The sequence below is a fragment of the Apodemus sylvaticus genome, chromosome 1 (genome assembly GCF_947179515.1).
Source record: "Apodemus sylvaticus chromosome 1, mApoSyl1.1, whole genome shotgun sequence".
Taxonomy (NCBI): Eukaryota; Metazoa; Chordata; class Mammalia; order Rodentia; family Muridae; genus Apodemus; species Apodemus sylvaticus.
The window spans coordinates 86,126,652-86,142,082 of record NC_067472.1 but is presented as its reverse complement, the minus strand read 5'-3'; the positions used below and the strand labels follow the sequence as shown (position 1 = coordinate 86,142,082).

At 38.8% G+C, this 15,431-nt stretch overlaps 1 protein-coding gene across 4 annotated transcripts in view; it reads left to right on the top strand.

Moving 5' to 3' along the window:
• Window positions 1–53: 53 nt before the first annotated feature.
• Window positions 54–15,431, top strand: part of Rexo5 (RNA exonuclease 5) — an 80,190-nt gene continuing 64,812 nt past the window's right edge. For 2 of the 4 annotated variants that reach the window (XM_052200192.1, XM_052200183.1), the window contains exons 1-5: window positions 54–457; window positions 3,032–3,144; window positions 4,753–4,879; window positions 6,091–6,187; window positions 9,963–10,106. In XM_052200192.1, the coding sequence (XP_052056152.1) occupies window positions 344–457; window positions 3,032–3,144; window positions 4,753–4,879; window positions 6,091–6,187; window positions 9,963–10,106 (595 nt within the window). In that variant the 5' untranslated portion in view covers window positions 54–343. The remainder of the gene's footprint in view (window positions 458–3,031; window positions 3,145–4,752; window positions 4,880–6,090; window positions 6,188–9,962; window positions 10,107–15,431) is intronic. The other 2 variants (XM_052200201.1, XM_052200211.1) reach the window with 2 other exon arrangements.

Genomic DNA, 15,431 nt, shown 5'->3' with positions numbered 1-15,431 from the left:
GCGGCGGCGGCGGCTGTGTGCAGCGGCGTGGGGCGTGTCTGGGGGGCGGTTCGGTTCTTGGGGGGCGTGATCAGAGGCTTGAGGAGGGGGAGCCCCTCGCTCTGCCCACGGCGCCCCTCCCCTCAGGGAGCGCTTTGAACTCCGCGGCGCCGTAGAGTGGGGAGACGAGGCTTAGGTCCGTGGCTTTTTCTGCGAGGGCCACGCGTGGTAAACTGGTTTGAGCTGCTTCGAGGGCCCAACAAACCGTCACTCCTCCCCAGCGCTTTGCTGCAGAGAGGCTGCGACTCGGTTTTCTGGTGGCCGCGGGGTTCTCAGCTCCAGCCGATCTGTCCCTTACAGCCTGATGGATCAAGAGGAGGCCAACTCCAGGAAGAGGAAGGAGGCTCCTACCTCGGCCTTGGCCTCAGACCTGGATGGACCTCCGCGGAATATTCAGGACCAGGAGCCTCAAGCCAAGGTGAGCAGAGGAGAGAGCTCCGGCAGGCCTCAAGTCACTTGTGGCTGGGAGTCACTTTGTCCTGCACTTGAACGGTCCCTGCCCAAGGATAAGGGCTCACCCATTGACCTCACTGAACTCTGCTCTCTTATTTGTAAAATTGGGATGACAGGATACCACCTATCCCAGACTCTCTTGATAGTTTAAAACTTAGTGTCTGGTACACAGAATATTCATTAAACAAATATTTATTAAGATCCATATAATAGAAAATGTTTCAGGAATATCCATGTACACCTAAACAGCATTCTCAGTTTTTATACAGTGTTTATGAAGAAGTCAAATATGAATGGTCATTTTGATGGGGAACTCATCCTGGGGAAATCATTAGATGGAGGAATTATATCATTAATAAGAATGTTCTAATATTTGTATTTTTTAATGTTTTATCGAAAAGAGAATTTTTAGTATATAATTTTCATTATACATTTAAAGATGTATTTAGCCAGAACCATTTTCTCATGTTAAAGTTGTGGCTGTGTAACTGATAGGGAAAAATATAGATTAAGGCGGGGATGGTTATAAAGCAAATATATGTCTGTAAATTCCCTTGGGGAAAGGATAGTACAGAGATGAAAAAGCTTGATCTTTGGAATCTGAATTCCAGTTGTGGTTTGGTAGGTAACCCGTTTCTTCATTTCTTTGCTGTAAAATGGGAGTAATGGTAGTCCCTACTTAAAAGTTCTAAGAAATAATTTAATACAAATGTATTTCTCAAAACTGTGTGTGGCTAAGAGTTGGCAATGTGGCTCAATAATAGAGGACTGCCTTGCATGTGCCCTGAATTCAGTCCCTAGAACAGTCCCTCAGGAAAGTGGTTAATAGTAAATACTTAGCCTTAGCTCAAGGCCTTTGTATAAGTTAGGGTATGTTTCTGTTGCTGTGATGAAACACCATGATCCCATGACCAAAATCATCTTGGCGAGGAAAGGGTCTATCTCAGCTCTCATGTCCAGATCACAATCCTTTCTTCACTGGAATTTAGGTCAAGAGCCAGGAGGCAGGAACTGATGCAGAAGCTAGGGAGTACTCCTTACCCCCCTTACAGGTTTGCTCCTCGGGACATGCTCAGTTTTCTTATACCAGTTAGGACTATCTGCCAGGGGATACCACCCACAATGAGCTGGGCCTCCTATATTGATCATCAATTGAGAAATGGCTATAGATTTGCCTAGAGGACAGTTCTATAGAAGGCATTTTCTCAGTTAAGATTCTTTCCTTTCAGATGACTAGCTTGTTTCATGTTGATACAAAACTATGAAGCCATGAAGAAATTAGCAATAATATCTGATATTTGTTAAGTACTTAAGGTGCGTTGGTGGCTAGCACTGATAGCATAGCAATCTCTGATTGGTCCTCTCAGTCTCACAAGATAAAAGTATAGTTTATTCTACAGATAAGAAAACTGTGTCTTAGAGTGGTTAAGGAGCTGATCCAATATACTTGATGTCAGGTAATATGATGTTTGAACTCCTAAACATATTTTGCTGTGTCCCAGAAAAAAAATGAAAGTAATAATTATTTCTGAGTTGTATAGGTGTGTATCTGTTTTGTATTTATTTCACCTTTTCTATTATCTGATTCTTTTATAATAAGCAAAAACTACCATAATAATCAGGCATAAGTACTAGACCTTTTAAATTTAAAAAATTTAATAGACAGATATTTAAATTTATTTTTTAAATTGGCCTATTAACACCAATTAATTGTCAAAATTAACTAGCTTTGGTTTTAGTTAGATGTATTCCTTTTGGAAAAACATTCATCATCATCTTATAAAATAAGTACTTGACAAAGCCTTTTTAAAGGAACCAAGAGCTTCCTTAAATTTTCTGTTGCCATACAATAAATCTGATTGTGATAGGTGACATTGATCTGTGATTTGGTTACTTTGTCTCCACTGTAACTGTCATGGCTTGCACTATACAGTTTTGGATCCAGTCAGGCCATACTACATGGCTTGGCTCCAGAGTTTAAAGAGGCCATCACCAAAACTCTAAACCAGTGTTTCTCAACCTGTGCATCCCAACCCCTTTGGGACCCTTTCACAGAGGTTGCCTAAGATCACATGCATATCTAATATTTATAGTAGAATTCATAACACTAGTAAAATTGCAGTTATGAAAATAGTTTTATCTTTGCGGTTACTACAACATGGGGAACTGTATTAAGGGACTGCACCATTAGGAAGGTTGAGAAGCACTGCTGTAAACCCTAGGGCACTTGCTTCTATGTATTTATAATAGCACTGGTCCCTGCAGTGTTTTCCCTAATGGAATAGAGTTCTTGAAGGCATGCATTGTATTTTAGTCATCCTACTGTAAGCACACAACTATGCATAACACACAAACTGTACCAGTGTTTATGAAATATTCTAATAACATCATACCACAAGTAACTATTTTAGACCTTTATTTTCTATTAATTAGAACAATCCTTGTGTTTGTGTCTATATTAAAATTATCAGAAACTTGAGAGTTGCCTTTTTGCCATTCCTGAGCATTATGGCTTGTTGTATTCTAATTTGTTTTGCAGAAAGCTCGCTTATCTACCATTTTATTTTCTGACAATTGTGAAGTAACCCATCGACAACTATGTGAGTTGCTGAAGTATGCAGTTCTGGGTAAATCTGCCATTCCTAAACCCAGGTATGAGATAAACTATGCATAGATCAGAGGTTTCGCACTGGTTTCTAGAGGTCCATATGTAGCTTATTGACATGGATATAGATGGTATTTAGATGATGGATAGATAGACAGACAGATAAATAGATAGGAAATAGACAGATATATTTTGGAATTTTTGTATAAAAATACACATTGGTGATGTCTTCAAAAAACTTAAGAACTTAGCAACTATCTCTGTTTTTTCACCAGTCAACATCTTTATCAAAGCTGAGTAGCAGTCTTTACATGAGTGTGTGTATAATCTAGTATCCTACCTGGCATACTTTATTCATTATAGCTCTCTGGCTACTATAGATACCATAATTTGCTTTCCTTGATGTGGACTTGATAGAAATCACATAATGTTATCTTAATAATTCTGGTTAGTCTTTTACTTTTTTTTTTTTAAATAAAGAACAAAAAGATGATATTTGAATGCTTTCAGTGATATTAGTGATGTGAAAATTAAATTTTTTATGTCTGTCTTAGGGTTTCTATTGCTATGATGCAAAATCATGACCAAAGTAACTTGACGAGGAAAGGGATTATTTGGCTTATAATTCCACATCATTGAAGGAAATCAGGATGGGAAATCAAACAGGCCAGCAACCTGGAGGCCGGAGCTGATGCAAACGCTCTGGAGAGGTGCTGCTTACTGCTTGCTCATCATGGCTTGCTCAGTTGCTGGGTTCTTAGAGAACCCAGGGCAGTTGGCCCAGGGATGCCACCACCCACAATGGGCTGGACGTTCCTCCATGAATCATTAATTAAGAAAATGTCTTACTGCTAGATCTTATGGAAGAATTTTCTCACTTGATGTTCCCTCCTTTCAGTTGACTCTAGCTTGTGTCAAGTTAACATAAAACTATCCATCACGATACCCACAGATAGTTTTAGGTGCACAACCTTCTCTACCCTTACCCTTCCCTTCCTGGTTGCTATAAGTTGTCTAGATTTCTTGGACCCATCTTCTTTGTCAAGAAATACTGCCATCTGGTGGAGCACAGTGACACATGCCTTTAATCTCAGAATTTAAGGGGCTGAGGCGGGCAGATCTCTTTGAGTTCAGTTACATAGTGAGTTCTAGGACAGCCAGGACTATAGAACAAGACCCAGTGTCAACAAACAAATGAGCAAATGAACCAATGAGCGGCAGCCTGTCATTAGACTGAAACCAGCCCTCATTTGATGTTCTGGTTTAGGAGGAGCTACAGAATATGTTAGAGACAAACCTTTGTAAATTCAGAGTTTTTGTTTAATATAAAGTTTTATGTGGAAGGACAGAACTATTTGCCACAAGTTGTTCTCTAATTCCACTCTGCCACATACAAAGGTGTCAAGTTTTAAGGACAATGGACTTATTAAATAAATGCATTGCATTTTACTTGACATTTGACTTGAACATAACAAATATTTATTAAAAAGATTTTTATTTGAATTCTTTGAAGTAAAGACTGTCTTCCAGTTACAGGAAGTTAATGGTTGGTGAAAGGTTTCATTAGTTGTCAGTCATTCTTTCATACTTGTCTTCTGTATGCCTGTCTGAGAGTATCATCTTAGCTGTGTTGGTTTGATTTTTTTTCCCAACAGCTGGTGCCAGCTTTCACACCAAAAACAACTAAACAACGTGGTGGTTTTTATTCTGAAGGGAATGAGTCAGCTACATTTCTACAGGTTCTATTTGGAATTCAGATTTCTCCGAAAGACATTCAGACATGTAAGATAAGAAAAAATTGTATTAGGGGCTAAGTTAGAGCCTCCTGTCCTGAGACTGGGGCATCAATCTGAGAAGATTCTCAATAACCTAGTTAAGCAAACAACAGTAAGTTTATATAGACAGCGAAAGTACTAAGTGCCCTATTTAGATTAGAATTTGTCAATGATCTTTTTGGTTATCTAGCAAAACAGTTATTCCCCAGGTATAGTATGTAGTTTCTAAGTTGTTTCTATTTTATTTATAATATGGAAATTTTATAAATGTCAAAATTCACATAAAATCTGTTTTTACCTCTTAAAGCATAATATAGGGCATGGTGGTACATAATTATAATATTAACACTTGGAAGGCTGAGGAAGAAGTATTTGAATTCAGCATGGGTACAAGAACCTGTTTGAATTTGAATCCAACATGACCTATCTGGCCAGACCTTGCTTAAAAATAAACAAAAAACTAGTCTATGAAAAATTTTCAAAATTGGATATCACTAGAATACTATTTGGAGCTTAATTGCACCTGCCATCTAGAAAAAAGTCATGTGCTCTATTGTCACATAGCCTGCTTTATTTCCCACTGTCCTGTTTGCCCATATATCCTGAAGGCATTTGAGTCCATGAGCAAGGCCTAATCTACTTTGGTCTTGATTCTCTTGCTTTGGTCTTTGCTTCCAAAGCAAGAGAATACTTTATTCAGTACTTTTTATATGCCTAGCCCCTTCGTAATCATGCCATGTTTATCATCTTTAATGACCACAGTTCTCATTTAAGAGACAACTTATTTATTTTATTTTTAAGAAAGTGAGTAACTCACCAAAGATAATGGCTAATAAATTGTAGAATTGGAATTTTAGCCCAGATGAGCCTGTAACTAGAACTTTTCATCTGTTTGCCATGCTCAGTCATCTGTCCTGATCACCTGGTATGCTGTCCAGTGAAAGAAAGAAATATAAGTCCCTGAAAACATTTAAGTTATATATTTCCATGTTTCCTTTTTACAATGTAGAGTGAGAAGAACACTTTGCAGGTAGTGATTTTTGGAGTAAATGTGGCTCTCTTACTTTCTTACTCTCTTTCATATTAAGGAAGTAATTGTAATTGTACAGTTCCAAACTATTAAAGCCTAGACATTTATGAAGGTCTGAAGCAAAATGAAAGTTTAGACCTTTAAGAGTATTTTGTCTGTTTTCAAGCATTTATTAATATATTTTTCAGAAATTCAGCTTGCCTCCTCCAACATCTAGTTTTCTATTTGATATCATTGGGCTTCAAAAGAAAAAATCAGCTAGAGGTTGTCCTAGGACTGTTGAAGGTATGACTTCAATTCTTGTTTGAAGTTTGTAAAAAGATGTTTATTCTTATGAGAGATAATGACAAAGTCCTCAATTCTGATTACCTTAAACAACAACAACAAAGTACCCAGAGATGTTAGATACTAGGAACCATTAGTTCATGCCTCAGAAATTGGTCAAGTTGGTACCTAATGATATATGGTATCACTAACACTGAACTCGTAATTACTGTAAACAATTGCTCTTGATGGTCACTGGATCTTTGTACCTGCTAAGATATATGTGAGAAAGAAAAATCTTCCCTTTGATATGGATATTATTCACATTGAAGGACTGATGGGGAATGTAGTTGCTCCTAGTTTTAGTACTATAGCTGTAAACTGCAGGTACAGCAGTTAGAGCTTAAAGATGATGATCATGACCATGATAACAGTGTTTTTCAGACTTGATTATGTTTTGTGACTAAGTAATAGTTAACTTTTTTTAAAAAAAGAATGTGGGTGATAGAATAGGAATTATCAAAACTCAGACACAGTAAAGGTAGATATTGTTGATTGGTACTACTTTATTTAAAAAAAAATAGTTAAGCAACTGAATAATTGCACGAAGGAAACATAAAAAGGTAGGACTAACCAGGCAGTTCCCTCCTACTTCCTTTAGAAGTGCTTTCTAGTTTCCTTTGTTGTGGTGGTTGCTTCTAATTTTGCTACATTTCCATTGTTCCTCTCTCCTCCTAATAGATTCCTACATTGTATCTGCAGTTGTATTTGATTTGACATATACTATCTTTTATATATCTCTAAATAAATCATAGAATATCTTTTGAAGATTTGAGGTTCAAACAAAAGTTCTAAATTGACAGCTGAAAGATACAGAATACTGGTGGATGCTGAAGGGAAAAGAAGGTAGAATGAAAGAAGAGGCCTGGAATGCCACTTAGGACTCCATCTTGCAGGCTTTATTTAATGATTTTATTCTATAGGTATTAAGGAGCCAAGGGGCTGTGATTATTTGTCTTAAAGATTTGGTTCCATTTTTTTATCCCACTTTCATCTTCCTTTAGTCTTTTCTTTGAACTCTACATCTGTTTTTCAAGTTTACCTGTCAAGTTTTCTATAGATGACTCTTGTGTCTTCTCTAGATTTGATGTCTCAGAATACAGACTTTTATTGCAGTAGTTGCCTCCTGAACATTGTTTCTTGGTTATTCTACTTTCTTCTCAGTTATATCATAGCTAAGACCATCTTACCCCATCCATAAATAATAGGCTTCCATATTCAGTTTCCATGTTAGTACATTTTTTCCCTTCAGTCACCAGTCATAATTTTAGAGTTGCTTTTATTCTGGGTCCCTGCCTCCAATCTACATGGCTCATTATTCCCTTTGCTCCTGTAAATCCCACTCAGATACCACTTTATCAGAGAGACCATTTCTGATAGATAAACATGACAATGGCCATTTTGCTAATCCAGTGATATCCCTGTTCTGGAAGGACCTGATGTTGTTCTTGTGAACCAGATGAATAAAGGAGCCAATCCCTGGGCAAGTAAGCGGGACTTTCGGGTTGGTCAGAGAAAGAGGAAATGGGAGAGAGTCCCTTTTGGAATGGAGACAGCAGAGGTAGGTAAGATGTAGCTGCTAGAGTTTCCCCCATATCATGGTGGATACGCAAGGATTCACCACTGGAAGAATCAGATTTTAATCAGGCTTATAAGATTAGATTTTAGTTGTTGCCCAGAGATTGAGTTGACATTGATTCTGAGTTAAGTTTGTGTTGTGTGTTCCTTCATGCAGCGGTTCATCTGAGTTTAAGAGAGAGAGGTATGGCCGCAAAGCGTGGGCTTGCCAGATGTGCACCACAAAGGTTGTGGGGGATTTGAAGCACAGGGTTGGCATGGTAGTGACCTGCCGCTGGGAACATAGTGAGCTGGGTGGAGACGCTTTGGGAGCTCCGGGTCAGTGAATCTCCATGAAGTAAAAAACAGTCGGCCATTGCCTGCCAGTGCATGGCCAGCCAGGCCTCTGAGGCAGAGTTAGAGGCACAAGCTCAGGAATAAAACCTGTTCTACTTTTTTAATGTTTTACTCAACACACCTCCTTCTTTTATCCATAGTTCTTATCCCTACTTGGTATATACTTATTCATTTATTGTTCATCTTCCTAATGTGAGCTTAAATTCCATACCAAATTTTGTTGGCTAGAATAATGCCAGTGTGCAGTGTACATTGTACAGTGATGCCAATAAACACTCAAATATTTTCTTGATTGAATTATTTTATATTTAACATTTTTTTTCGTATACTCTCCTAACTTTCTGGCCCTCTTACTATATAGACTTTGGTTAAAATATTTTTTGCCAGTATTACTGTAGAGCCTTTTCCAGTTTTTCTCTTGTCTTTTGTTTACAGGTATTTGAGGCTGATAAGGTACTCTTTATATTTTGTTGCTTCCCTTCAGGAGCTTTTATTGTCTCAGTTACGTATTCCATGAGGAACCAGAGTTAAGACCCTTGACCCTGCCACACAAATGGCGATCATTTAGTTCATCTCCACTCTCAACTTGACTCATAGATCTGTTTTTGTATAATAAAATGTCACAGCCAATCCAAGCTTTTTGTATTCCTGTCTCACTTAAAGTGCCCTCTACTACTGTGATAGACAAAGTTTTTGGGGCTGCGAGGACCAGATGTCTATCTTAGTAAAAAAGGATGATGTTTGAAGGATACTTGCTGTCTAAAAAGCCATCTGAAAGCTAAGTGCCTCCAGTGAAGAACTATCCTTGTCCATTTTCATGGCTCTCAACAGAGTAGGTTTTCAAAGTGCTTGGTTCTCTTTATATTTTAGTTAAAATTCTAGACATAAGCAGGTGTGATCAGGATAATTACTATTGTCCCATTTCAGGATGTAGTCTCCAGGTCTGCACATGTACTTGTTCACTGATACTGCCTGGTTTAGGGAAAAGGCTGGTGTTTCTTGAATAGAAAGCAGGCTTTTTAAGTAGATAAAGTGGGCTGTTTGAAATGGGCAGGCCCACTGGGTCTAACATACCATCTGTTTCAATTCTGCCTTCTCAAGATTTGGCAATTTGTTTGCTTTCTTGAAGTACCTTTGACCACTTCAGTCCTGAAGTATATTCTTTCTTAACCTTTTATAGAAAACCTTAAAGTTGTTAACCCATTTGGAATTTAATTGTCTCTATTCTTGGTTTTTTTTGGGGGGGTTGTTTTATTTATTTTTTTTAGACAGGGTCTTACTATGTAGCCCAAGTTTGTTTTGAGATCCTTTCATTGGCGCCTTCCCAAACCATGCCTAGCTTTTCTTGTATTTTTATAACTGTATGAAATATCTCTCTCTCTCTCTCTTTCTCTCTCTCTCTCTCTCTCTCTCTCTCTCCCCCCCCCCTCTCTCTCTCTCTCTCTCTCTCTCTCTCTCTCTCTCTCACACACACACACACACACACACACTTAATTTACAAGTTGAAACTGAGTCAATATGTTTTAACTTTTACTGTGTTTAACCTGTATAGAGGCATTTCTTCTAAGATTTTTAATTATTGAGAGGTAGGGGTGTGTGTGTGTGTGTGTTTGTGTGTTTGTGTGTTGTATAAGTGCAAGCACATTTGTGCCAAAGCATGCACAGAAGTCAGAAAGATTGCTTTCTTCCACAGAGGATTCCCAGAGATTGTTCAGATCACCAGGCTTATGCAGCAAGCACCATTATTCACTGAGCCATCCTGCTGTCCCTCCTCGAGACTTTACACATTCTAATACACATTGCAATGCCTTTGCTGTTTCAGGACCTGTAATTTCTGCCACTTTAAAATCCAGCATCGACCTACAGAATGACCCCATCATTCAAAAGTATGGCTATAAGGACGTGGGCTTGACTAGATGCCTTCTGACAAAAGAAGAAATGAAAACATTTCATTTTCCATTACAAGGTTTGCTTAAACTTACTTAATCTAATATCAGTAACTTCATTTAAATACCATTGTTGAAAATTATTTCTTCCTCGATGCTTTTGGGATAGTATATTCTATCTTATGATTTGGAAATACTTTTAGTGTAAAATGTGTACTATGTTAGGAAAAATGATGATTTTAGGTTATGTTTAAATATCAGTAGATATTATAGATTATTAGATTGTTATAAATATCCGTAAAATGTTTAGTGAGTGGGTCCTTTTGTTTCTTATTTTTTTTTTTAGTTTCTGATAGTATACTAGAAAGAATTTCTTTAACATTTTAAGAGTTCTCCAATCTGAGGAAAGGCTCAGGTTTTGAATGAGAACCATAATTCAGATCCCTCACACCACGGCCCCTCGCTTATAATTGCAGTACTCTGAAGGTGGCACAAGGATCGCTACAGCATGCTAGCTAGTCAGATTGCCAAGGTGGTGGTCTCAGATCAAATGGGAGACCCAGTTTATAAGATAGAGGGCAATCAAAGAGTACAACATATTCAAATGCTGGACTCCAGGCAAATGTGCCCACAAACAGAAACTTGAATATGCGTAGGCACAACCCCTCGTGTACATAGAAAACCAATACACTTCATTACATTAAACCCTCTTCATTTTATTTTATTTTATTTTTGCATTAAATTTTTTTTCTACATAGTTTATTCTGATCATGGTTTTCCCTCCCCCAAGTATTCTCAGATCCTTCCCCCATACATACACATACACACAACTCCATGCACTCTTTCCCCCTTTAGTGACTAAATAAACAAGCAATAATAATAATAATAATAACATCAAAGAAAAATTTAAGAAACAGACATACACAAAATTCTATAAAATCACAAAATTGGAAACTATAATCTATAAGCCAAAGTCCAATAAGATAATAAATGCCCAAAGAAAGCACTGAGAGTCAAAACATCTACAAAAATACCATTGAGTTTTGTATTAGCCATCAACTTCTGAGCATGGGGCCTGCCCTTAAGAGTGGTTAATATAGCCAGTGAAATTACATTGGAGAGAATTAAATTTTCCTTTTCAAGAGGATGTCATTTGAAAATAGTTTCTTAGTTAGGGATGGGAGCCCTTGTCTCTTCCCTGTCTCAGCTCAGGGTACCTGATATGGTTTGAACCTGTGCCACAGTCTCTGTGAGTTCATATGTATGTCAGTCAAGTGTTTTACTTAGAGTCATTCATATTCTTTGACTCTTAACAGTCTTTCTGAGTCCTCTTCTGGATAGTTCCCTGATCCCTGAGGGGAAGACTTTGATGAACATAGTGTTGAGAGTCATCAATCAGCATGTGTTTGTTAATTCTAGCACTGAAAAGGTATATACAGGCAAATCCCTGGAACATTCTGGACAACTGGCATAGCCAAATTAGTATTCTCTGGGTTTAGTCGAGATGCTGTGTTGGAAAATAGGTGCTGAATGACTAAACTGTTTGATGTTGTCCTCTAACCTCTGTATATGAGTATATTTAATGTTTTGATTATCATGTGGCATGGGGACTTTCTCACACCAGCAAAATCAAAAGAAGGGAAACACACCCATCTACCACCACGCAACAATGGCATAACAGATTCCTATTATAACAATCATTGGTCTGTATCTCTCAATATCAATAAACTTAATAAAAAGACACAAAATTACAGAATGTGTGTAAAAATAAGATCCACCCCTTTGTTGTATACAAAAACACACTTTAAAAATCAAGGATAGTCATTACTTCAGGTTAAAGTAAGGTTAGAAAAAGAAAAAGATATCCCAAACAAATGGACATAAAAAGTGAACTGGTATAGCCATTCTAATATCTGACAAACTGACCTCAAACCAGAACTAATCAAGAGATAGGATACTACATACTCACTAAAGGAAAAATATGCCAAGGCAACATTTCAGTTTTTAACATCTATGCCCCAAACACAAGGATACCTGAGTTTATAAAAGAAACACTACTACAACTTAAATTACATAATAACCCTCATACAGTGATAGTGGAAGACTTCAATATACCACTCTCACCAATGAACAGCTCATTCACTGAAAAACTGGAGGTAACAGATGTTAGAAGCTGTCTTATGGTTTCTGTTGTTGTGAAGAGATACCATGATCAAGGCAACCTTTATAAAGAACAACATTTAATTGCCACTGGCTTACAATTTCAGAGGTTCAAACCATTAATATCATGGCAGGAAGCTTGGCAGCATTCAGGCATTCATAGTACTAGAGAAGTATCTAAGTGTTCTGCATCTTGATTTGACTGCAGCCAGGAGAGATTGTCTTCCAAGCAGCAAGGAGGAGGGTCTCAAAGCCCACCCTTAATAGTGTCATACTTCCTCTAACAAAGCTACACCTATTCCAACCAGGCCACACCTCCTAATAGTACCACTCCCTGGGCCAAGCATATTCAAACTACCACATTTCACGCCCTGGCCCATAGGCTTGTCCAAGTCTATGGGGGCCATACCTAGTAATGCGAAGTACATTTATTCCAACTTCCAATATTAACACAGTCTCAACAATATTAAAAGTCCAGATCTCAGAGTGTCCTCCTAGATTCATGCAGTCTCTTAGTGAGGAAATTCTGGACCAAAGCAAGACCAAAAACAAGCTGGGAAAACTCCAAACTCTACACTTCCATGTCTAATGTCAAAAGATTCTTCAGATCTACAACAACTTTCATCTTTGTTGACTACAACAACTTCTTTCCTGTTTCCACTCCCTGTCCTCAGCGAGTATTCCATAGCTCTGGCGTCTCTAACATCTTGGGGTATCCAAGGCTACTTCCAACCTTATAGCTTCTTGTTCCAGTATCTGGAATCCACACATGATCTTCTGGACTCCTCCAAAGGGCTTGGGTCACTTCACCAGCTCTGTCCTTTGTAGCACTCTAGGCTCTGGTTGACTCCATTCTACTGCTGCTGCGGCTCTTGGTTATACCATGGTACTGACATCTCCAATATGCTGGGATCTTTTATTGCAACTAGGCTTCAACAAAAGCCCCTGTACGCTCCCTTCATGGTGCCAAACCTCAACTTCTTTGCATGACCTGTGAAGTCCTGGGCTTCCAGTGGCAACTGAGGCTGCATCTTTACCAATGTCCTTCCCTGGCCTCTCACAGTGCCAAGCCTCAGCTGCTCTCCATGACCCCTTCATGCTGTCAAAATCTGTACCACCTAGGTGATTCTTAAACATTACTAAGTCCAGTTGTAGCTTAAGGTACAACCTTGGCTATCTCTGGAACACAGTTTCTCTGTGCTCTCAGAAAACACTTCCCAAAAGATTTCATCTCAGTAATACTGGTCTCTTCTTAATCACCATTAATTTCTTAGCTTCCGCTAACTAGCACCAGTTGTCTCAGTAATTTCTCCTATTCATGATTCTAAAGCCATATCCACATAGCTGAAGCTACAGAGTTCTGCTGCTTGCTAGGGCTGGAACATGCCTACCTTGTTGGGGTCCAAGAGTTGCCCCACAAACCACATAAACACTGATCTCAGTCAGACAACTATGGTTAATTGAATACACTTAAGACGGACTAGTCAGGGCCGTAGTTCAGAAATCAGGGGCTGAGGCTATGTTATTAGTCAGGGTTCTCTAGAGTCACAGAATGTATGGGTAGTCTCTATATAGTTAGGGTGATGATTTACAGCTTGTAGTCCAACTCCCCAACAATGGTCAGCAGAAGCTGTGAATGGAATTCCAAGGATCTAGCAGTTGCTCAGTCCCACTGAGGCAAGCAGGCAAGGAAGAGTGAGTGTTCCTTCTTCCAATGTCCTTATGTAGGTCTCCAGCAGAGGGTGTGTCCCAGATTAAAGATTTGTGCCAACTCGCCTTTAATCCCAGATGACCTTGAACTCCTCAGATCTTGTCTTAATCTTCTGAAAATCATAGCCACTATACTTCAAGAGCTCCATGCCAAGATCCAGGTCAGAAACTTGTATCTCTGAGCCTCCAGATTAGGATCATAGGTGAGCCTTTCAATTCTTGATTGTAGTTCATTCCAGATACAGTCAAGTTAACACCCAGGAATAGCAACTACAGGCTATGACCCTGAATATTTCTCAGGGCCAGCTTATAAAGGGGGGGGGGGGGAACCCACAATGAGCTCATATGCAGGTACCGGAAGTGCTGCTAGGCATATACCACCATGCCTAGACTTAAACTTTTCTTCACCTAGAACTTGCTCCATCCAAGGCTGGCCTTGAACTTAAGAGATCTGCTTGCCTTGGATTTAATCTCTTGGGGATTAAGGGTATGTACCATCATGCCTGGTCCAAAACTTTTGATGAGCACTATTCCTCAAGATGTAGATCAAAAGTCTGTGTCTTACAGTCTCAAGATCTAGATCACAAGTATGTTTTCCATTTCTGGATGGCAGTTTACGTCAGATCAAAAGTCCAAGTGAAAACAATAATCAGGCAATAATACCAAATGTGACAGAACTATTCCTTGTCAACTGCAAACATAAACAGTAAGCTTAGCTGTGTAGGATCTTGCCCTGAGATGACCACTTTAATCTGTATCTCACTGAACATGGCATTCAGCTCCATCTCACTTCCTTGTGCCCCTTTATTACTTGAACCATCTATCTTTTTTTCCTTTTCAGCTTCCTCCCTTTCATTAAAACACTTTTCATAAGAGTGAACTTTAGTAACCACACAACAGAATTTATACTGTGATGTTTTGAGATATCTTTTGTTAAAGCAAGTAATCTAAATCTCTTCACCCCTGCCTCAGGCAGACTCTTTAGACAATGGCAAAAAGCAGCCATGTTCTTCACCAAAATATTACAAAACACTTTCTAGGCCACATACTAACATCCTTCTTTTTTGAAAACTCTTGAGCTAGCCCCTCATAGTTCAAATCACCCTCAGCACTACTGTCTTCCATATTCTTACTAGAATGGCCCATTAAGCCCCACTTAAAGCATTCCTCTGCTTTCCAAATCCAAATTCCCAAAATCCACAATCCTCTAAACAAAACCATGATTAAGTTTTTCACAGCAATAGCCCAGTATCAACTTCTGACTTAGGTTTTCCATTGCTGTGAAGAGACACTCAATCAAGACAACTGTTATAAAAGACCACATTTAATTGGGGCTGGCTTACAGGTTCAGAGGTTCAGTCCATTATCATCAAGGAAGGAGACTGGCACATTTAGACCATCATGACACTGGTCTACATCTTGGTCTGACTGCAGCCAGTAGAAATTGACTCTTCCACACTGGCTGTTGGGAGCCTGCTGGCCTAGAATGGGTTGAAGTGGGACACAGCGTTGGATGTAGTGTATAAAACTGATGA